Source organism: Hyla sarda, chromosome 4, assembly GCF_029499605.1.
Source record: "Hyla sarda isolate aHylSar1 chromosome 4, aHylSar1.hap1, whole genome shotgun sequence".
Taxonomy (NCBI): Eukaryota; Metazoa; Chordata; class Amphibia; order Anura; family Hylidae; genus Hyla; species Hyla sarda.
In genome coordinates this window covers 287,539,674-287,562,125 of record NC_079192.1, presented here as the reverse complement: position 1 = coordinate 287,562,125, position 22,452 = coordinate 287,539,674, and the positions used below count along the sequence as shown (strand labels likewise).

General features: G+C 45.4%; 1 protein-coding gene across 1 annotated transcript; it reads left to right on the top strand.

Annotated features, from left to right (window-relative positions):
* The first annotated feature begins 9,697 nt into the window (after positions 1–9,697).
* On the top strand, positions 9,698–16,516 carry RPS16 (ribosomal protein S16). The gene is made up of 5 exons (XM_056574461.1): positions 9,698–9,854; positions 13,259–13,360; positions 15,432–15,528; positions 15,637–15,684; positions 16,328–16,516. The coding sequence occupies exons 1-5, from the start codon at positions 9,807–9,809 to the stop codon at positions 16,471–16,473; spliced, it is 441 nt and encodes a 146-aa protein (XP_056430436.1). The 5' UTR covers positions 9,698–9,806; the 3' UTR covers positions 16,474–16,516.
* The last annotated feature ends 5,936 nt before the right edge of the window (positions 16,517–22,452 follow it).

The following is a 22,452-nucleotide window of genomic DNA, read 5'->3' as shown; positions in this document are numbered from 1 at the left end:
CGGGTCACAGGGATGTTGAACTTATTAACAAAAGAGGCCAAAATGAAATTTCCCGCAGAACCAGAGTCCAAGAAGGCCATAGCTGAGAAGGAGGAGTTAGCAGAAGGAGAAATCCGTACAGGCACAGTGAAACGTGGAGAAGCAGACTTCACACCAAGAGACGCCACTCCCACGTGAGCTGGGTGCGTGCGTGCGTTTCCCAGACGTGGAGGACGAATAGGGCAATCCACCAAGAAATGTTCGGTACTAGCGCAGTACAGACATAAATTTTTATCTCTGCGGCGAGTCCTCTCTTCATGGGTCAGGCGAGACCGATCCACTTGCATAGCCTCCTCGGCGGGAGGCACAGGGGTAGATTGCAAAGGATACTGTGAGAGAGGTGCCCAGACATCAAGGTCTTTTTCCTGGCGGAGCTCCTGGCGTCTTTCAGAAAAACGCATGTCAATGCGGGTGGCCAAATGGATAAGTTCATGCAGGTTGGCAGGAATTTCTCGTGCGGCCAGCACATCTTTGATGTTACTGGATAGGCCTTTTTTAAAGGTCGCGCAGAGGGCCTCGTTATTCCAAGACAATTCGGAGGTGAGAGTACGAAATTGGATGGCGTACTCGCCTACTGAAGAATTACCCTGGACCAGGTTCAGCAGGGCAGTCTCGGCAGAAGAAGCTCGGGCTGGTTCCTTGAAGACACTTCGAATCTCAGCGAAAAAGGGCTGTACGGAGGCAGTGACAGGATCATTGCGGTCCCAGAGCGGTGTGGCCCATGACAGGGCCTTTCCAGAGAGGAGACTGACCACGAAAGCCACCTTCGACCGTTCTGTAGGAAATTGGTGCGACAACATCTCCAAATGTAGGGAGCATTGTGACAGGAAACCTCGGCAAAGTCTAGAGTCCCCATCAAATTTGTCCGGCAGGGACAAGCGGAGGCCAGGAGCAGGCACTCGCTGCGGAGGAGATGCAGGAGCTGGCGGAGGAGATGGTTGCTGCTGTAGCTGTGGCAGAAGTTGCTGTAGCATGGCGGTCAACTGCGACAGCTGCTGTCCTTGTTGGGCGAACTGTTGTCCAAGTTGCTCTATCTGTTGGGACTGCTGGGCAACCACCGTGGTAAGGTCAGCGACAACTGGCAGTGGGATCTCAGCGGGATCCATGGCCGGATCTACTGTTATGATTCGGCTAGCTGGATGTGGATCTTCTGTGTCAGCGAGGGATTGGCGTGGACCGTCTCGGGGGACCGGTTCTAGGTTGCTACTGATATTCACCAGAGCCAGCCGCAAAGCGGGATGGTCTTGCTGCAGCGGTAGCAACCAGGTCGTATCCACTGGCAACGGCTCAACCTCGCTGACTGCTGAGAAGGCGTGGGACAGAAGGATTAGGCAGAGGCAAGGTCAGACGTAGCAGAAGGTCGGGGCAGGCGGCAAGGTTCGTAGTCAATAGCAATAGCAAGAGGTCAGGTACACTGGTAAGGCAAATACTGAACCGCTTTCTCTGGCACAAAGGCAACAAGATCCGGCAAGGAAGTGAAGGGGAAGTGAGGTTAAATAGACAGGGAGCAGGTGGAGGCTAATAAGACTGATTGGGCCAGGCACCAATCATTGGTACACTGGCCCTTTAAATCTTAGAGAGCTGGCGCGCGCGCACCCTAAGGAGCGGACGCCAGGACGAGACAGCCGAGGACCGGGACAGGTGAGTGACTTGGGATGCGATCCGCGAGCGGCAGTGTCAGTGCAGCGCTCCCGGTCAGCGGGTCTGACCGGGGCGCTGCAGAGAGAGGAACGCCGCCAGCGCTCCGGGGAGGAGCAGGGACCCGGAGCGCTCGGCGTAACAGTAGCTTTATTTCATGATGCAGAACAAGAACAGTTGTTAAAGTGGGTGTCAATTTCCTTTTTTTCCTTTGTAAGCCAGGTTGGACCTGGAATACATATGCGACTTTTAAATGGAGATGCGACTTAATAAATAGCGAGTATTACTATGTGAGCAGATTTCAGAAATGTGCTTTTGAATAACCAAAAATCAAAAAGTCACAGCATGTATGGAAAAGTCGCACATGCGCAAGTACGTGTGACTTTTTTACACAAAGAAAATCTACTACGGAGCATGATAAATCTCCTTCATAGTGGTAGAAACCAGCTGTACACAGGCTCTGAAGGCCATATAAGTGATCATAGTGCAGTTACCGTATTTATCGGGGTATACCACGCACCGGCCTATAACACGCACACTCATTTTACCAAGGATATTTGGGTAAAAAAAGTTTTTTACCCAAATATCCATGGTAAAATGAGGGTGCGTGTGTGCGCGCGTGTATACCCCGATACACCCCCAGGAAAGGCAGGGGAGAGAGGCCGTCGCTGCCCGCTTCTCTCCCCCTGCCTTTCCTGGGGTCTAGAGCCCTGCTGCCGCCGCTTCTCTCCCGCTGGCTATCTGCGCCGCTTCCCGTTCTCTCCCCCTGACTATCGGTGCCGCTGCCCCGTTGCCTCCCCCCATCCCCGGTTGCATAATTACCTGTTGCCGGGGTCGGGTCCGCGCTGCTTCAGGCCTCCGGTGTGCGTCACCTGCGTCGTTGCTATGCACTGTGCGGCGCACTGACGTCATGCACCGCGCCGTGCAGCGCATAGCAACGACGCAGGGGACGCACACCGGAGGCCTGAAGCAGCACGGACCCGACCCCGGCAACAGGTAATTATGCAACCAGGGATGGGGAAGGCAACGGGGCAGCGGCGCCGGCAATGGGTGCCGCTGCCCCTTCTCTCCCCCTGTCTGTCAGCGCCGCTGCCCCATTGCCGGCGCAGCTTCTCTCCCCCTGGCTATCGGCGCCGGCAATGGGGCGCCGGCACCGATAGTCAGGGGGAGAGAAGGGCCGGCAGCAGGGCTCTAGACCCCAGGGCAGGCAGAGAAGCCGGCAGCGCTGGCTGTCTCTGCACCTGCAAAGCCGCTGCAGTTCATTGATTTAAAGCGCCCGCTTTAAATCATTGAACTGCAGCGGATTATCGGCGTATAACACGCACATAGACTTTAGGCTAAAAATTTTAGCCTAAAAAGTGCGTGTTATACGCCGATAAATACGGTACATCCAGTCATCCAGTTACTGACATGGAGTAGTTCCCTTTCCTTTTCTTGTCTATCTGGCTCAGACCGCCATGAAGACTTCTTCCAACCATGACTAATTTTGGCAGAATCTGCCAGGAAAACATATTAGGCTTTGACCTTTTCCAGAATATTTCCAACTTTTTCCTTACCCTCAGAGCCCCAAATAATGGATAGTATGGATTGGGTAGTGGTGGTGGGTAGGTAATCTAGCTTCTTGATACCTCCAGTAGATAATTTCCCCCCATTAGGTCTAAGGCCCTAGTATGTGTTGGGTTGGGCCTCCAGCCCCCAGCCTCCCCCTTCTATATAAGAAGCTGTAGTGTGTACAGAAAAAGTAGTTTGCGGTGATTAGATGTTTCCAGCTACCGCATAATGTGATGTCAGCGAATACATTCTGCACATTTCTTGGATTGATACGTCGTCCCATCAACCTGGAGGTGCTCAATGTGGGCAGCTGCCTGGATACAGATATCACTAGTGCCAAGTCACATAGCGGGTCACTACAGCGCCTCCAGAATTACAGTTCTGCATTATTTTTAACCCCTTTTTGCACCCAATGAAAAGACTTTAGTGGACTTTTGCGCCTTCACATAAAATGCTAAATCTCAGAATCTATAAAATCAACATAAATCTCCTTTACTGATAAAAGATGACTGAAATGTCACCCGGGTGCCAGAAAATTTAACAGGGGTACTGACCACTGTGTCTGGCCTGCAGGGTGCTGTGTGGTACCGAAGGGGAGCAGCAGAAACTGAACCTGAAGGGACCTTTTAGTGAAAGACAGGGGGCGCCCCCTAAGGATCAGCTACCCTGTACGTCTTCTCCCTGACCATCTTTTGATGAACCTTTCCTGTCCTGCAGCTTCTCACCTGCAAGTCCTATAAACATCCACCTACCAGAGACTCCTCATCCTTTCCTCTGTATGGACCCCTCCTTCTGATTCTGATTTAATAGGTGCCCTCCCTGCACCCCACATAGACTGTCCTGTTCCCCATTATACATGCCCTCCTCCCTTGTTATAGACACCCTCCTTACCTTCTGTTTCCCTTTATAAATGGCCGCACCCTTATAGACTCTTCCACTCCTTCTGTTCCCCCTTAAATACCCATCTTCTCCTTATGTCACCAGTTAAAAGAGTACTGCAGCCATAGAAAACTTATGACCTATCCTCAGTATAGGGGATAAGTGTCTGATCGCGGAGGGTTCGACCTTTAGGACTCCCCGCAATCTCTCATACGGGGCCCTGGAACTGCTGCGGCTCTGCACGGTTAATGTTTGTTTTGTCGGCCTCATTAAGAGGATGACAGACCCGCCCCCTGCATTCAGCTCTATGGGTGAGGCGGGGGTTGCACGAACGCTGCATCTCCGCCTCTCCCATAGCGATACATGGAGGGGGCATATAGACCGTGGCATCATGCTGCAGCCGATACGCCTCCTGCATGGGGAGAGCCGAGGCAGAGCCAGGGCCCCATACAGTAGATTGCAGGGATCCCAGCGGTCAGACCCCCGTGATCAGACACTTAGGGGATGAGGGGGATAGGGGATAAGTGTTCTGTGGCTGCAGATCTCCTTTAACCCCTTAAAGGGGTACTCCGGTGCTAAACATCTTATCCCCTATCAAAAGGAAAGGGGATAAGATATTAGATTGCGGGGATCCCACCACTGGGGACCCCCACGATCTTTCTTGCATCACCCCCGTTATTCATCTGCACAGAGCAAGGATCGCTCTGTGGCTAATGACGGGCGGTGCAGAGGAGGGAGTATCGTGACATCATGGCTCCCCCCATCGTGACGTCACATCCCTGTCCCCTCCATGCAAGTCTGTGGGAGGGGGCGTGACAGCCGCCACACCTCTTCCCATAGACTTACATTGAGGGGCCGGGGTGTGACGTCACGATACTCCGTCCTCTGCACCACCCGTCATTAGCCACAGAGCGATCCTCGCTCTGTGCAGATGAATAATGGGGGTGCTGCAGGAGAGATCGCGGGGGTCCCCAGTGGCAAGATCCCCGCGATCTTACATCTTATCCATTGTCCTTTTGATGAGGGATAAGATGTTTAGCGCCGGAGTACCTCTTTAACGATGCAGGACGTATATTTATGTCCTGTGCTGTCTCCCGTTATCCTGCTATCAGCAACCAAGACCCACGGCTAATACCGCATATCACCGATCAAGCTTATGTCTGGTATTAACCCTTTAGACGCTGCAATCAAAGTTGATTGCAGCGTCTATAACGGGAGAAAACAGTTGCCGGTTAGCTCAGTGGGCTGTTCAGGATCACCGCAGTGAAATGGCGGCATCCCGAACAGCTGAGAGGACACTTACCTTGCTTCCCGCTGTTCGATCATTGCTCTGCTGCTCCATGCCTGACATCCAGGCTGGAGCAGCAAAGCCCCGATAACACTGATCTATGCTATGCTATGACATAGCATTGAACAGTGTATGCAATCCAATGATTGCATGTAATAGTCCCCTATAGGGACTAAAAAAAAGTGTAAAAAAAAAAGAAAAAAAAAAAGTTAATAAATGTGATTTAACCCCTTCAGTAATAAAAGTTTGAATCACCCCCCTTTTCCCATATAAAAATGTCAATAAAAAAAAATATGTGGTATCGCTGCGTGCGTAAATGTCTGAGCTATAAAAATATAATGGTAATTAAACCGCACGGTCAATGGCGAACATGTAAAAAAATTCCAAATTCCAAAATTGCATATTTTTGGTCACTTTGTATACCCAAAGAAAATGTATAAAAAGTGATCAAAAAGGGAAAACAAAAATGGTACTGATAAAAACTTCAGCTCACGGCACAAAAAAGAAGATGTCAGAAGATGACAATTTTACACATACAAATTTTGGTGCATGTAGTTATAATTTTTTTTACCGTAAGTAGTAAAATAAAATAAAACCTATATAATTTAGGTATCCTTGTAACCATATGAGCAGGAAGGAAAAAACAGGCTCCAACCGAGGGCGCTATTCCTGCAATTGCTGTTTTAGAGCCTGATTGGTAAGGCCTTACCAATCAGACTCTAAAACAGCAATTGCAGGAATAGCGCCCTTGGTTGGAGCCTGTTTTTTCCTTTCTGCTCATCACGATACCGGACCTCCTGCCAGAGTCTCCGGTCAAAGCTCCATCGGCCTGCCATTCCTAAAAAGACCACCCCATTACCAGGGGTTATATGATCGTTATCTGCATCCATCAGTTGAGAGTCTCCCAGACAGCTGCTCACCTATCTCCTGTTCACTCGCAGGATTGTACGAGGCGCTGCCCTCCTTTTTTCTTTTTATTCCTCTCTTTACTGTAACCATATGGACCTACAGAATAAAGATATGGTGTCATTTTTACCGATTACTGGTTTCGTTGTAAATTTTTTGGTGAAATTATTGATGTCTTTACAAAGTAAAATTGGTGGCGCAAAAAATAAGCCCTCATATGGGTCTGTAGGTGCAAAATTGAAAGCGTTATGATTTTTAGAAGGAGATGAGTAAAAAACGAAAATGCAAAAAGGAAAAATCCTGCATCCTTAATAGGTTAAAGGTGTTATCAAGCAGCTTGGGGGAGGGCGGTATTCAAAAGTATGCCCATTGTGTGGGATATAACAAAATAAACCTTAAAGTACTCCGGTGAAAACCTTTTTTTCTTTTAAATCAACTGGTGGCAGAAAGTTAAACATATTTGTAAATTACTTCTATTAAAAAATATTAATCCTTCCTGTACTTATTAGCTGCTGAATACTACAGAGGAAATTCTTTTCTTTTTGAAATGCTCTCTGATGACATCATGAGCACAGTTCTCTCTGCTGACTTTATTATAATAATAATGCTTTTTTAATTGTTGTCCTTAGTGGGATTTGAACCCAAATCCCCAGCACTGCAAGACAGCAGTGCTAACCACTAAGCCACCATGCTGCCCTTAGCATACATCTGCTATGCATCTGCTATGCATCTGCTATGCATGGTTGCTAAAATGGACAGAGATGTCAGCAGAGAGCACTGTGCTTGTGATGTCATCAGTGTTCCAAATAGAAAGGAATTTCCTCTGTAGCATTCAGCAGCTAATAAGTACTGGAAGGATTAAGATTTTTTAATAGAAGTAATTTACAAATATGTTTAACTTTCTGCCACCAGTTGATTTACAAGAAAAAAGGTTTTCACTGGAGTACCCCTTTAACCTACTTCCGGGGACTCCTTTTACTTTCTTAGAGGGTAAGCTAGGCAGGCGTGAGGCCCCATGTGGTTACCTAACTTGCCTAATTGTAGTGCCACCTCTGGCCGACTGCATGGATCAGCATATGCATTGCACTGATCTCTGTAAGGCTGGGTTCACACCACGTTTTCTTAAATACGGTTCCCGTATACGGTTGGGAGGAGTGGGGCGGGGCTTAATCGCGGCGCCCGCACTCAGCCGTATTCGGGAACCGTATTCAAGTCTATGAGCCGACCGGAGTGAACCACAGCCTCCGGTCGGCTTCGTTTTCGGCCGTATGCGGTTTCCCGACCGCAGGCAAAAACGTGGTCGACCACGTTTTTGCCTGCGGTCGGGAAACCGCATACGGCCGAAAACGAAGCCGACCGGAGGCTGCGGTTCACTCCGGTCGGCTCATAGACTTGCATTAAATACGGTTCCCGAATACGGCTGAGTGCGGGCGCCGCGATTAAGCCCCGCCCCCCTCCTCCCAACCGTATACGGGAACCGTATTTAAGAAAACGTGGTGTGAACCCAGCCTAAGTAAAGGAATGATTGCTTACAAAAGTATCCTAGAGGGAATGAAAAAGTGTAAAAACAAAGTAAAAAAAAACATAAAAAATGATTTTGAAAAATATAAAAAAAATCTCTTCCCTAATAGAAATTCAAATCACCCCTTTTCCATTTTTCAAATAAAGTAAAAAAACAAACCAAAAAAAACATATGTCGTATCACTGCGTGTGGAAATTTCTGAACTATTAACTTATATTGTTCCTGATTTTACCCGGTCATTGGCGTAAATGGAAAAATAAATAAATAAAATAAAGCCACAGCTTGCACACCTCCTCATTCCTCTCAGCCCCTACTTGACGGACACAGAGACCTTTACATCCGTGGAAGGTGAGGGTGAGCAGGGAAGCATGCCAGGCTGTGGCATTTGAGCAACTTAGCTCCTCCTTCTTGACACTTGACTGGCAACTGCAATCAGCTCCAGGAAAGATACAGTTTGAATTCCCGGAGGGGGAAAATTCTGTCCCTGGTCACGTGATGACCACAAAAATCTGTGTTTTCCAACCAGAGGGCCTCCAGCTGTTACAAAACTACAATTCCCAGAAACACTGACATAAGTGCTCGGTTTTACAGCTGTGACACTGACATCAGTCTAAGGCTAGGTTCACACTATGAAATTTCCACCTACAATTCCGCTTTAAAATTGCAGGCAGAAATTCTGCTTACTAGAATGTATAGTATGGTATAGAATGGGTTTTTGTTCACAAATTCACACTTCAGAATTTGTGAACAGAAAATCCGCTTTATAATTTCCACCTGAAGAATGGCGTTGCTCATTCTTCAGGCGGAAATACTCACGGAACACATTGCAGTCTATTGAAGACTGCAGTGTCCGCATGGTCCTAGCGCCGTCTGATTCAGTCGGCGCTGGCCGCACTCAGAATCTCCAGGTGAAAATTTTCTGTCCGGAGATTCCGCAGTGTGAACCTAGGCTAAGGGGGCATTCACACCACATTTTTGATGAAAAACGGATTCCTCAAAACCGGACTAAACTGTATGAAAGCGTGTGTACAAATTTTAACCCGTACAAGGTTAAAAACCGTATACGGTTTGAAAAATTATGTCCCGTTGCATAAGTTTTTAACTTTTCACTCCATTATGAATAAAGTTTCACTTGTTTGATTGAAATCCCACGGAAAAAAACTATGCAAAGTCAAAAACCGTATGGTGCAAACTGGATGGAAACATACACACATACGGTTCTGTAAGGTTGACATTGACTCCCATGTTAAAAAAAAAACGCATACGGTTTCATACGATTTTTCCCCTGGTTCAAAAACCGTGATAGGCTACGGTTTTGGGTACGGGGAAAAAACAGACAAAACAGTACAAGACAAAAAACTGATGCATCTTTTGGCATACGGTTTTCAATGGAGAGTCAATGCATACGGTTTTCAATACGGTTCAATACGGTTCCGTACATCTGAATATGGTCCGGTCCGGTCTGTATACCAGTGTTTTCCACTGTTGCAGAACTACAAGTCCCATCATGCCCTAAAACTTGGAGACTGTCATAGCATGATGGGGATTGTAGTTTTGCAACAGTGGAAAACACTGGTATACAGACCGGACCATATTCAGATGTCTGGTTGTATATAAGGTCTGGAACCTAAAGCTTATAAACCGTTAACCCGCTAAATTCTCGCAGTCTCACGACCGATCAGCTGTGATATACATTGCCCTATAAAAAAAATCTGTTGGTATGGCACAGCAGTGTTCCCTTCCCTTAAGCAAAATGGCGCCGCCAAGTACGGAAAGACACTCCCTCTGCGTATTACGTAACACGTCACTGCACGCAGAGCGCGCTGGCCCCTGATGAGTGGGTGCGGAGAACCCGTACTTCCTTTTCTCGCTGCTGCCCATCACGGAGAGGTGAGGCTCTGGAGCTCTTAGGCCAGAACGTGTAGATTGTGTAGTGTGTGCCGCCCGGTAACCGCATTGTTCCTGTTCTCTCCCCGCAGGAACATGCCGGCTAAAGGTCCGCTGCAGTCCGTCCAGGTTTTCGGACGCAAGGTTAGTGTGTGTTGTGAGGAACCGTGTGCTGAAGCCTCGTGTGCGTCCCTGCGGCTGGAGGCCATGTGTGCTAACCGGATAGGGACGTGCGAATGATTCCAGGTACACACTACTGCTCACCATCCGGTGTATGTGTCCTAGAGCCTGTATGGATGATCAGACAAGAAGCTGCCATTGCTTGGTCTATGCCGATCTATTGACTGCCTCAATGTTTTCTCAACCAGGGTGCCTCCAGCTGTTGCAAAACTACAACTCCCAGCATGCCTGGACAGCCAAAGGCTCTGTACATGCTGTGAGATGTAGATTTGCAACAACTGGAGGCACCCTGGTTGGGAAACACTAGACTACCTCCTCACTATCATCTACTCCAGAATTTCCCAACATTTAGTTCCCTGGTCCCTCCTTTCTCCGCTGCTCCCATCAGATACGGAGATGAGCAGCAGGGAATGGAATGGCATGTCCCTGCTGTGAGGGGGGAATCATACATATACTGTATTTCGCCCTATAGGACGCACCGGCGTGTAAGATGCACCCAATTTATAGGTGCAAAATCTAAAAAAAATAAAGATTTTGAACCCAATAGTGGTCTTCAGTCTGCGGACCTCCAGATGTTGCCAAACTACAACTCCCAGCATACCCGGACAGCCCGGACAGTCCGCATATTTAAGACCACTGCATAGGAGGTAATACTAAAGTGTCACCGCCGCTCCGGACCCGTCACCGCTGCCCTGGATGTCGCTCCATCGCTGTCGCCGTGTCCCCGTCGCTCCGTAACATCTCTGCTGCCGGCCAGGTATCCTCGCTCTCCGTCGCCGCCATCACGTCGTGACGCGCGTATGTGATGACGAGGAAGGAGAGCGCCGGCCATACAAGGGATCCCTGAACGGAGAAGACACCGAGGAGGCAGGTAAGGTCCCTCCCAGTGTCCTGTAAGCACTAACCCGGCTATTCAGTCGGGCTGTTCGGGACCCACCTTGGCGGTCCCGAACAGCCCGACTGAACAGCCGGATTAGTGTCACTTTCCCTTCAGGCGCGGTGGTCAGCTTTGATCGCCGCGTCTGAAGGGTTAATACAGGGCATCACCGCGATCGGTGATGTACTGTATTAGCCGCGGGTCCCGGCCGTTGATGGCCGCACTGACCGCCACGATAGGGGTGTATTCGCCGTATAAGACGCACCGACTTTTTTCCCCCCCAAAGAAAAAGTGCGTCTTATACGGCGAAAAATACGGTACACATGGGGAATGTGATTATACAGTAAGGAACCCCACCAAGAACCCTGAATGGCTCCTCCGTAACGGCCTTTCAGGGCTCCTGTTGTGTAATTTAAAAATGAAAGTAAAAATACACCGTACATCGCAGGGGAGTGGAGCATGCCGCCCGCTCCCTTGTTTATTGTACTACAACCCCCATCATGGAACATTCTGTTCCATGATGGGGGTAGTAGTAAAAATACTAATGTAGCCTACCCAGCCAGCGGTAGACTCCCAAAGCCTGGGAACTATTACACTCATTATGGAAACAAATGTGTTCCATGATGGGAGTAGTAGTAGTAGTCCCAGCTGTGGGAGTCTGTAGGCAGAGGTGTTAAAACGGCCGTACATGAGGGATGTTATAACGGGTCTTAACGAATGAATATGCCCGTTATATTGATGTTGTTCAGCCGTTAGCACCCGTTATTTCAGCCGTTATTATACATCCGTTTTTACACAGAAAACGGAGGTTTAGTATCTGATGAATGCTCATAGTGTGAAAGGAGCCTAACTCTTCAGTGTCTTAGGACTCATGGGGAATAGTCATGTGACATTTATCTCCAATGCTTTTCATGCCCTGAGTTTAGATGAATGGTCCTGTGCAGGTTTCCTTTACACTGTTTTCTATAGAACAATAAGGGTCATCTATGAGCATTATGGTGACAGATTAGACTTTGTGATAACATTCCCAACATACTTATCCATGATGGTCTACTGTGGTCAAGTGAGGTTTCTGTTGATCCCCGCTGTCACCCAGGGTACCAAAGAGTGGTTGGGTTAGGATTGTATTTGCTGCATAAATCAATATAATACAATAGCTTAATCTAAGAAAACCCATAATGTATAAAAAAAAATGTGTGAACAAATCATAAGGGCTTATTCACTCTGGGTGTTCTGGATGGAGATTTCATCTGTAGTTGGCACTGGCTCTATGAGCACTCTGAAATGCATTGCAGTCTGTGCAGATCTAAGCAGATTATGTTGAAAGAATAAACTTGTTCAAGTCTGGGGTCTGGCATTTCCACTGTGGAAATTCCATTGTGTGAATGGCACCGCAGAATCCCATTGAAAACAATAGGAGGCTGCTGCACTGTATTTTTTGACACAGAACTCTGCTTAGAAGATATGTAGTGTAAATATAGCCCTAACTAAAGCCTCTTAGGCATACAAGATCTACTTATGGCAGGCATGGGGGCATTCAGTACCCTGCGATTGTCTTGGAGCCGTACTCCTGACAGTTGCCGGGCCTGTTGGTTTACGCTCTGCATGTTGCTATCACTTGATTAAGTGAAGGGTTAAGTTGCTGGGATCAGCCTAAAGTCTGATGCCAGCAGGTATTTGCTATAAGATAAAATTGCATCTACCTCGTTTAATAAACTACATTATTAAACTGCATTATAAGTCCGTCTTGGTGATGTGATACAGAACTAAGACAGAGGGGATATTAATCAAAGGATTTAGACTGGTTTTTCTTGTCTAAATTTGTCATACAGAAAGTCGCAGTCTAAATATGTGACTTTTGCTCTAGAGGATTTTTAGAACATGATGCATTCTAGTCTATTGTACACGGAAATACATTGGTGCAGAATTTATCAAAAGCGACTTTTCAGCGACAAGTCGCATCGGCTGAAAGTACGCCGAAATGTCAGACCATGCCGGAAAAGGTTTAAATACAGTCTAAAGCATAGATCTCAGTCTGTGCACAGAATTTATCAAGGACTGTGCGACTTATGATAAATTAGGCGCACAATAGACCAGCCTAACCCTCTGTAGTTTGGTCTATATTGATGCAGGACATAGACAGCTTAGATAAATATCCCCCAGAATGTGCACTTTTCCTGGCCCATTCTCGTTGTCGGTCAGTCAGAAAACTCACTAATCATAACTTTTGATACTAAAAGTGCAGAACGTTACATCTATGCATTAATTGTATTATGCCACTAGCATCAAGGACCTGTGGCACAAGCACAAAATGTACTAGTTTATTTTTTTTATAACACTTAAGACCTGTTGGGAATGTCTCAATCCTGCAAGGATGCACCTTTCCCAAATATAAAGCATTGTAAGCTTGTACCCCTCCCCAAATAGGATGGATCGATCGAAGTTTACTCCCACGCTTTGAAAATGTGTAAACGCTGCTTATTATTTTCAGAAAACAGCAACTGCGGTCGCCCACTGCAAGAGAGGTAATGGCCTCATTAAAGTGAATGGAAGACCCCTGGAGATGATTGAACCTGCAACTCTGCAGTACAAGGTAAGTCCACCCTCCATGCCTCAGTCATTAGAGCTTTGTTAGTATGCAGATCAAGGGCTGATTCTGCCGGGATGCACAATATTGTGTGATGTCTGTATTGGGATGAAGATGCTGTGGAAGTCTTTTTAGTAATAGGAGTATATTGGAGTTTATACTTTCCAGGCTCTACTGTGCTTCCTACCAGTAAGGATGCATACACACAGTTTTGTGCAGTCATGTCCAGTGGGAGAATTTAAAAACTGCCTTCTGCTGGATCCATGCAGTTGGCTGGTGACTGGGATCAGCTCATGGTCTGACCGTATGCTGCTTTTGACCCCGACTGAAAACCACAGCAAATCAGGGTTTATCACCTTTAGGGTTAATCAATGTTTAGCAATCTGCATATACAGTCTGCCTAAGGCAGACTGTTTAAGATTATCTACACAGGGTGGCAATGAATGCTAGTGCTCAGGGGGACTTTGACCACCATCTTAGCTGGTCCTGCAACCAGCAACCCAAATGCACAGGCTTTGCATGTATTTAAAATTTTGGATTGCTGTGATCAACTTTGATCTTGACACGTAAAGGTTTAGTTCAGTATGTCAACATGACTGCTGATGTCGGGCATCACGGGTAAGTCCTAACTTTTACCAGTCATTACTTGTTTGTTATAAAGCACGTGTTCAGTTCCTGAGTTCATTTCATACTCCCGGACTGTGACCAAAGCATACATTTATGCCTGTGTCAAGGGATACATTCACACATAGGGGGAGATTTATCAAACTGTGAGAGAGAAAAATAGAGATTTTCCCACAGCAACCAATCACAGCTCAGGTAATGAGCTCTGGTAAAGTGAAAGCTGAGCTGTGATTGTCTGCTGTGGAAAAATCCCTCTACTTTGTTTTTTTATATTTTTTTTTTTCAGTAAAAAAAAAAAATCTGAGCCATAGTGTTTGCTGTGGATTAGAAGCTGCAGATCTGATGCTGTGTAAATTAATGTAACCAAGTGATTAAACAGACTTTCATATCCCCAGTAAACTTGTCACTTGTGAATGTACCCTAAAGTGTAACTGTCACTTCAGAAAATTTGACACCTATCAAAAGTGTTTTTTTTTTTTTTTTTTTATTATTGGTAGGGGTCCAGCTACTTCGACCCCCACTGGTCACAAGAATAAAAGGGAGAAGTGTATCTTCACACCCAGACCCCAACTGCTCAAAACTTTGTCTCTAACATGTCCAAATGTTTTCTGAAATGAAAGGGATGTTTCTCCCCCCCCCCCCCCCCCCCCTTTGTCAGGTGCTTATCTCTGAACGGTTATGCAAATAGTTAAAGGACAAGTTCAACTTTTTGTTCAGTGTTTCTATGATTTATAGATAAAAGTTGAGGCTTGTGCTAAAGTTAATCTGTGAGACCGTCTGCATGGCATGAGCTGCTTACAGATAATGATGCAATAACACAAGTTACTTCTAGAAAGCTGATGGCCTTTGGAGAAATTACAAGGTTTTATCCTGCTGGACTGACCTGCAGAGACGCAATGCTGAGGCGCTTCAGCAGCTCAACCCATCTCCTTGACACTTCACCCTGGAATAGAAACCTATATTTATAACCTCTCCAATGGCAGCCAGGTAACTTATGTTACTGCATCATTATCTTTCAGCCCTTGTCTGCAGCTTGTAATGTGCAGATGGGCTGACAGCTATGGGCATTCACAAACATTGATAGGATGCCCTCAGTGTCTGCCAGAAGCCCGGCTGACTCTTGAATGAAGGTTGGTGGTGCTCTAACACCGCCATCCCCAACCTTAAGCTGTTCTGTAATCTAAGTGGGCCATTGCTTTACAAAAAGGGATGAGGGGTGAGTGGTCGAGAGTAAAACCCATTTAAGTAGCTCCCTAAAACTGTTATGTTGCTGTTTAAGGAAATGTTATGATAAAGTTTCTTAATCAGGTGCTTGCAGCCATAGTTGGTCCCCAGCAGGTTTCGGACAACTTGTCAAAACTTGTGGTCATTTTACAAATGTTATTTCTCCGTAATGCATATAATTTTTTCACTGATTAAATGTTCCGTATAGTAATTAGAACTTTTCCCTTAGCTGCTGGAGCCTGTTCTTCTCTTGGGCAAGGAGCGATTTGCTGGGGTTGACATCAGAGTCCGTGTGAAGGGTGGTGGACACGTTGCACAAGTCTATGGTAAGCCGAAACGGAACTATTGTCCTGCTTTCCTATTTAAATTTCGAAGTCTATTTTGGCAGAATCTATATTTTGACATTATGGTAATGGAAACTTTGTCTTTTACAGCCATCCGTCAGGCCATTTCCAAGTCACTTGTAGCTTATTACCAGAAGTGTAAGTTTTTGTTTCTAACATACAATATGAGCAAATGTACATATAAGCTCTGTTGGCTGATTCTTTAAAAATGACAGGATTTCAATGGAGGAAAAAATCTTGTCAGGTTTTTTACTCTGCTAAAATCCTGAACAATAGCAGACTCTGAATCTGGTCCATTGACTTCTAATGGAAACCCAATGGGTCCTGTGATCAGCGTTTATAAGGCTGGGATTACATATATCCCGCGTATGTAAATCCAGCCTAAATCTTGACTCAACTGATGACTACATGCATCAGTTGTGGTCAGTTGTTTAGCATCTGGCGTTTATTATTTCTGAACGCCGGACGGGGGAACACAGCAGACACCAGATGAATATGAACTGTCCATTAAAAATTAGTTTCCCTCAGGCACGTTATTTTTACAATGCCTGAGGGAAAAGATGCTGGATATATGTATTTGTAGCCTAATGGAGCTCAGTAATGTTAATGTGAACATAGCCTAACAAAGTACAGTTGTAGCTGCATGGCTATGTTTAGAATTGTTTATGCTATTTAATCAGTGCAGCATGTGATGAAGTTGAGCAAATAGCTAATGTGTTAAAATCTGCTCTTGAGAAATGTAATGCATAGGTCTGGTCTAAACATATTTTTACTTATTCAGATGTTGATGAGGCCTCCAAGAAGGAAATCAAAGATATTCTCATTCAGTATGACAGGACTCTTCTAGTTGCAGATCCTCGTCGTTGCGAGTCCAAGAAGTTTGGTGGACCTGGAGCCCGTGCTCGCTACCAGAAGTCTTACCGTTAATCACATTGTACGTTTTCTTTCAATAAACATTTTGAAAACTTCAGTTTGTAGTTGTGTAGTTTAGCTCTACTTATAAACAAAATGTAATAGAGCCGGTTTCATAGATGTGCAGTATTTCTCATTTTATTATGCAAATCTTCATTTGGTCATACACTAAACCCTTTAACTCCTCGCCAGGCGGTGATTGGACCGGGATGACTGCTGATATCTATCAGCAGGCATCCCGTGCCAATGCCTAGGGGGGGTCCTGAGACCCACTACGGTGGTCTCCAAACTGTAGCCCTCCAGATGTTGCAAAACTACATTTCCCAGCATGACTAGTCAGGGATGCTGGGCGTGTAGTTCAACAATATCTGGCCCTTACTCCCAGCATGCCTGAACAGTCTCGGCATGCTTGGAGTTGTAGTTTTGCAACATCTGGAGGGCTACAGTTTGGAGACAACTACTTAACGGTCTCCAAACTGTTCTTCCCTAGTTGTTCCATAACTACAGCTCCCAGCATGCCCAGACTGTCCAGGCATGCTGGGAGTTGTAGTTCTGCAACATCTGAAGGGCCAGATATTGAAGAACTACACTCCCAGCATCCCTGACTGTCTGGCCATGCTGGGAATTGTAGTTTTGCAACAGCTGTATGCACACTGGTTGGGAAACGCTGACCTAGAGTCTGTTTTGTAGCTCAGTGATCCCAACCCGTGTGCCTCCAGCTGTTGTAAAACTACAACTCCTAGAATGCACTAACAGACTGTACATGCTGGGAGTTGTAGTTTTGCAACAGCTGAAGGCACACTGGTTGGAATCACAGAGCTAGTCTGTTTCTTAACTCAGTGGTTCCCCACCAGTGTTCCTACAGCTGTTGCAAAACTACAACTCCGAGCATGTATTGAATGTCAGTGCATGCTGGGAGTTGTAGTTTTGCCACAGCTGAAGGTTTAGGGTGCCCCCCCAATGTGACTGTACATGGTACATTCACACCGGCGGGTTTACACAGGGTTTCCTTATACAAGTTTGAGCTGCGGCAAATTTTCCGCCGCAGCTCAAACTCCCAGCGTAAAAATCACTGTGAATGTACTCTAAAAAAAAAAAAAAAAACACTACACTAACACAAAATAAAAAGCAAGACACTACATACACCCCCCCCCCTTACAAGTCAACCCCCCCTAATAAATGGAAAATGTCTCATACAGCAGTGTTTCATAAACGGAGCCTCCAGCTGTTGCAAAACTACCAGTATTTCTGGACAGCCATTGACTGTCCTGGCAGGCTGGGAGCCTTGCAACAGCTGGAGACACCCTGTTTGGGAAACACTGCTTTAGGGTTTTGGTGGAGACAAGTCCCATCCTTGTAACCGGGTCTGCCCCTATTGCAAATTCCTCATTTAGGCCTCAAATGTGCATGACGCTCACACTTGAGCCCTGTCATATTTCAAGGCAACAGTTTAGGGTCACATATGGGGTATTTCTGTACTCAGGAGAAATGGTTACAAATTTTGAGGGATTTTTATCCTTTTACCCATTATGAAAAGGAAAAGTTAGGGGCTACACCAGCATGTTAGTGTAAAAAAAATTAAAATTTTTACACTAACATGCTGGTGTTGCCCCATACTTTTCATTTTCACAAGAGGTAAAAGGAGAAAAAGACCCCCAAATTCTCTAACGCAATTTCTTCAGAGTACGGAAATACCCCATATGTTGGAAGTAAAATGCTCTGCGGACGAACTACATGGCTCAGGAGTGAGAGCGCGCCATGTACATTTGAAGTCTAAGTTGGTGATTTGCACAGGGGTGGCTGGTAGTAACAGCGGTTCTGACATGAATGCAAAAAATTTTTGGAAACTACACCCCTCACAGAACAGAACATAAAAGGTATAGTGAACCTTAAAGGGGTACTCCGGTGAAAATCTTTTAAAACTGGTGGCAGAAAGTTAAACATATTTGTAAATTACTTCTATTAAAAAATCTTAATCCTTCCAGTACTTATTAGCTGCTGAATGCTACAGAGGAAATTCCTTTCTTTTTGGAACACTGATGACATCACGAACACAGTGCTCTCTGCTGACATCTGTCCATTTTAGCAACCGTGCATAGCAGATGTATGCTAAGGGCCGTATGGTGGCTTAGTGGTTAGCACTGCTGCCTTGCAGTGCTGGGGCCTTGGGTTCAAATTCCACTAAGGACATTATTATTATAACTTCAGCAAAGAGCACTGTACTCGTGATGTCATCAGAGAGCATTCCAAAAAGAAAATAATTTCCTCTGTAGTATTCAGCAGCTAATAAGTACAGGAAGGATTAAGGTTTTTTAATAGAATTTACAAATCTGTTTAACTTTCCGGAGCCAGTTGATTTAAATGAAAAAAAGGTTTTCACCGGGGTACCCCTTTAACACCCCACAGGTCTCTGACAAATTTTCGTTAAAGTTGGACTTGAAAATTACTTTTTTTTTTTTTTCCCTTAAATGCTGGTGTTACCCTAAATTTTTCATTTTCACAAGGAGTAATAGAAGAAATGGTTACACATTTTGGGAGGTTTTTCCTGAGTTAGAACATACCCTATATGTGGATGTAAAGTGCTCTGTGGGCGAACTACAATGCTCAGAAGAGAAGGGTGCCATTGGGCTTTTTAAAGAGAAGTTAGGCAGGAATTGAAGGCTAGGTGCGTTAACAAAGCCCCCATGGTCCACTGTTCTGGCACCATGGGGGGGCTTTGTAAACACACATGGCCCCCAACTTCCATTCCAAACAAATTCTCTCTAAAAGCTCAATGGCGCTCCTTCTCTTCTGAACATTGTAGTTCGCCCACAGAGCACTTTACATCCACATATGGGATATTTCCATAATCAGAAGAAATGGGGTTAAAAATTTTTGGGGGCTTTTTTCTCCTATTACCCCTTGTGAGAATGAAAAATTTGGGGTAACACCAGCATTTTGAGCTTAAATAAATAAAAAAAAATGTTTACATCCCAATTTTACAAAAGTTTGTCAATCACCTGTGGGGGGTGTTGAGGCTCACTGTACCCCTTGTTACATTCCTTAAGGGGTGTAGTTCCAATGTAGTATGCCATGTGTTTTTTTTTGTTTTTTTTTTACTTTTCTGGCATCATGGGGGCTTCCTAAATGCGACATGCCCCCCAAAAACTATTTCAGCAACATTCGCTCTGCAAAATGCCATTGTCACTCCTTCCCTTCTGAGCCCTCTAGTGCACCCACGAAGCACTTTACATTCACATATGAGGTACATCCTTACTCGAGAGAAAATGAATTACAAGTTTTAGGGGGTCTTTTTTACCTTTTACCCCTTGTAAAAATGGGTCTACAATAACATTTTAGTGTAAAAAAATTTAGATTTTGATTTTCCTCCATTTTGCTGCTATTCCTGTGAAACACCTAAAGGGTTAACAATCTTTTTGAATGTCATTTTGAATACTTAGAGGGGTGCCGTTTTCATTATGGGGTCCATTATAGGGAATTTCCAACATAAAGACCCTCAAATTCACTTCTAAACTTAACTGGTCCTTGAAATTCTGATTTTGACAATTTTTGGAAAAATTTGAAAATTGCTGCTATACTTTGAAGCCCTCTGATGTATTAAAAAAGTTAAAACATGTCTACTTTGATGCAAACATAAAGTAGGCGTATTGTATATGTGAATTGATATGTCCTTTTTCCTTAAAAGCAGAGAGCTTTCATGTTAGAAAAATTCAAAATTTTCTAATTTTCCCTGAAATTTTTGAATTTTTCAAAGAAATTATGCAAGTATCGACCTAAATTTACCACTAACATAAAGTAGAATGTTACAAAAACAATCTCGTAATCAAATTTATAAGTAAAAGCATCCCAGATTTAGTAATGCATAAAGTGATAGTGGTCAGATTTGCAAAAAATGCTCCTGTGCTTAGGGTTATAATGGGCTCTGTCCCCAAGTGGTTATGGACCACAGGTTTTTCAGTTTTTGCACTTTCATTTTTTTTCCTCATCAGCTTCTAAAAATCATAACACTTTTAAATTTTGTACCTACAGACTCGTGATGGCTAATTTTTTTGCTCCACCAATTGTACTTTGTAATGACATCAATCATTTCACCATAAAATTTACGGTGAACCCAGAAAAAATTACTTGTGGGGCAAAATTGGGGGGGAAAAATGCCATTTTGTAGTTTTGGGGGCTTCCGATTCTACCTAGTGCACTTCTCTGTAAAAATTTACACCATGCAGTCACCCCCCCAACATACGATAATTTCAACATGCGATGGCGTCTCAGAGGCAATCGCATGTTGAAGGCAGCGTCAACATACGATGCTTTTGTATGTCGGGGCCATCGCATAAACGGCTATCCGGATAGCCGTTTACGGTGCCCCCATGTGCTCCGGTGATGGTCTCCTACCTATCCTCGGGGCTCTGGAGTGTCCTCTTTGGGATTCCCTGCATCGCCGGTGCTTTCCTTCATCGTCATCATGTCGCCGCGCACGCCGCTTTGTCATCCAATAGGAGCGGCATGCGTAGTGACGTGATGGCGGGGACAGAGAACGAGGATCCCGGGGAAGCAGAGACGTCGAGCGCCAGGGACACAGCGATGGAGGGCGACATCCAGGGTAGCGGTGACAGCCCGGAATGGCGAGGACAGGTGAGTACAACTTTCTATACTTTTCATTGCACGAATGCCTCAACATATGATGGTTCATTTGGAACGGATTACCATCGTATGTTGAGGGACCACTGTAGGTCCATATGTTTACAATGATACCCAATTTAGGCTGGGTTCACACTGTTTTCTCCCATACAGGAGCGCATACGGCAGGGGGGAGCTAAGTCCTCGTACTCTTGTATGCGCTCCTGTATGTCATTCATTTCAATGAGCCGGCCGGAGTGAAACGTTCGGTCGGCTCATTTTTGCGCTGTATGCGCTTTTTCCCCGGACCTAAAACTGTGGTCAACCACGGTTTTAGGACCGGTTGTAAAAGTGCATACAGCGCAAAAATGAGCCGACCGAACATTTCACTCTGGCCGGCTCATTGAAATGAATGATACGGGAGCGCATACGGGTGTGTGAGGTTTCAGCTCCCCCCTGCCATATGCACTTCCGTATGGGAGAAAACGTAGTGTTAATCCAGCCTTATACAGTTTTTCTTTATTAATATTCTTAGGGTTAATAGCCGGCCTTGGCGATTGCCGCATGTAGACTATTGATGCCAGCCCTCAGCTACAATTATCACCCACGCCATTCCCCGTTAATTAAAAACATGTGACAAATACGTCCCTTGGTCCTCAAAGGGTTAAACCATTAAAGGAGTACTCCAGTGCAGGAAAACTTATCTACTATCCTAGTGGATAAGTTTTAGCACGCAGAGGGTCCGACTGCTGGGACCCACATGATCTCCTGCTCGGCACCCTGGCATTCCCCAGGAAGGAAGCATGTCGACCCTTGCATAAAGCAGCGCCAACACGCCCCCTCCATCTATGGGATAGCTGGAGATACCTGAACACTGTATCTCCGATTATCCCATAGAGATTCATGGAGGTGGGGTCGTCACACCCCAACCTGGGGACTGCTGGGGTGCTGTGCAGGAGTCCAGCAGCAGCTGGACGCACAGCTATCTAAAACTTATTCCCTAATAGGCATAGCATTTACAGTGAATGCAATCTAGTGATTGTATAGAAGTCCCCTATGTTTTTAACATCATTTAAACCCTCCTTTTAATAACATTTGGTATTGGTGCGTGCATAATTGCCCAAACTATTTACATATAACTTTTATGATCTCACACAGTAAACAGCATAAACTGGACTTTGGTCATGTCAGAAAAAAATGGTACCGATAAAAGCTACAGATCACGGCACAAAAATTAGCCCATCCCTGTATACAGAAAAAGTTATAGGGGTCAGAAAAGGACTATTAAAAAGTCACTTATTTTATATTCTGCATCGAAACAAAAAAAAATTATTTGTGGGGTGAAATAAAAAAAAATCCATTTTGTAACTTGGGGCC

What these genes read in the sequence shown, in the direction of transcription:
- RPS16 (XM_056574461.1), top strand. Translation starts at nt 9,807, where the DNA reads ATGCCGGCTAAAGGTCCGCTGCAGTCCGTCCAGGTTTTCGGACGCAAG. An exon ending in TCCAGGTTTTCGGACGCAAG is followed by an intron (nt 9,855 to 13,258) that starts GTTAGTGTGTGT and finishes TATTATTTTCAG; the next exon opens with AAAACAGCAACTGCGGTCGC. An exon ending in CTGCAACTCTGCAGTACAAG is followed by an intron (nt 13,361 to 15,431) that starts GTAAGTCCACCC and finishes CTTTTCCCTTAG; the next exon opens with CTGCTGGAGCCTGTTCTTCT.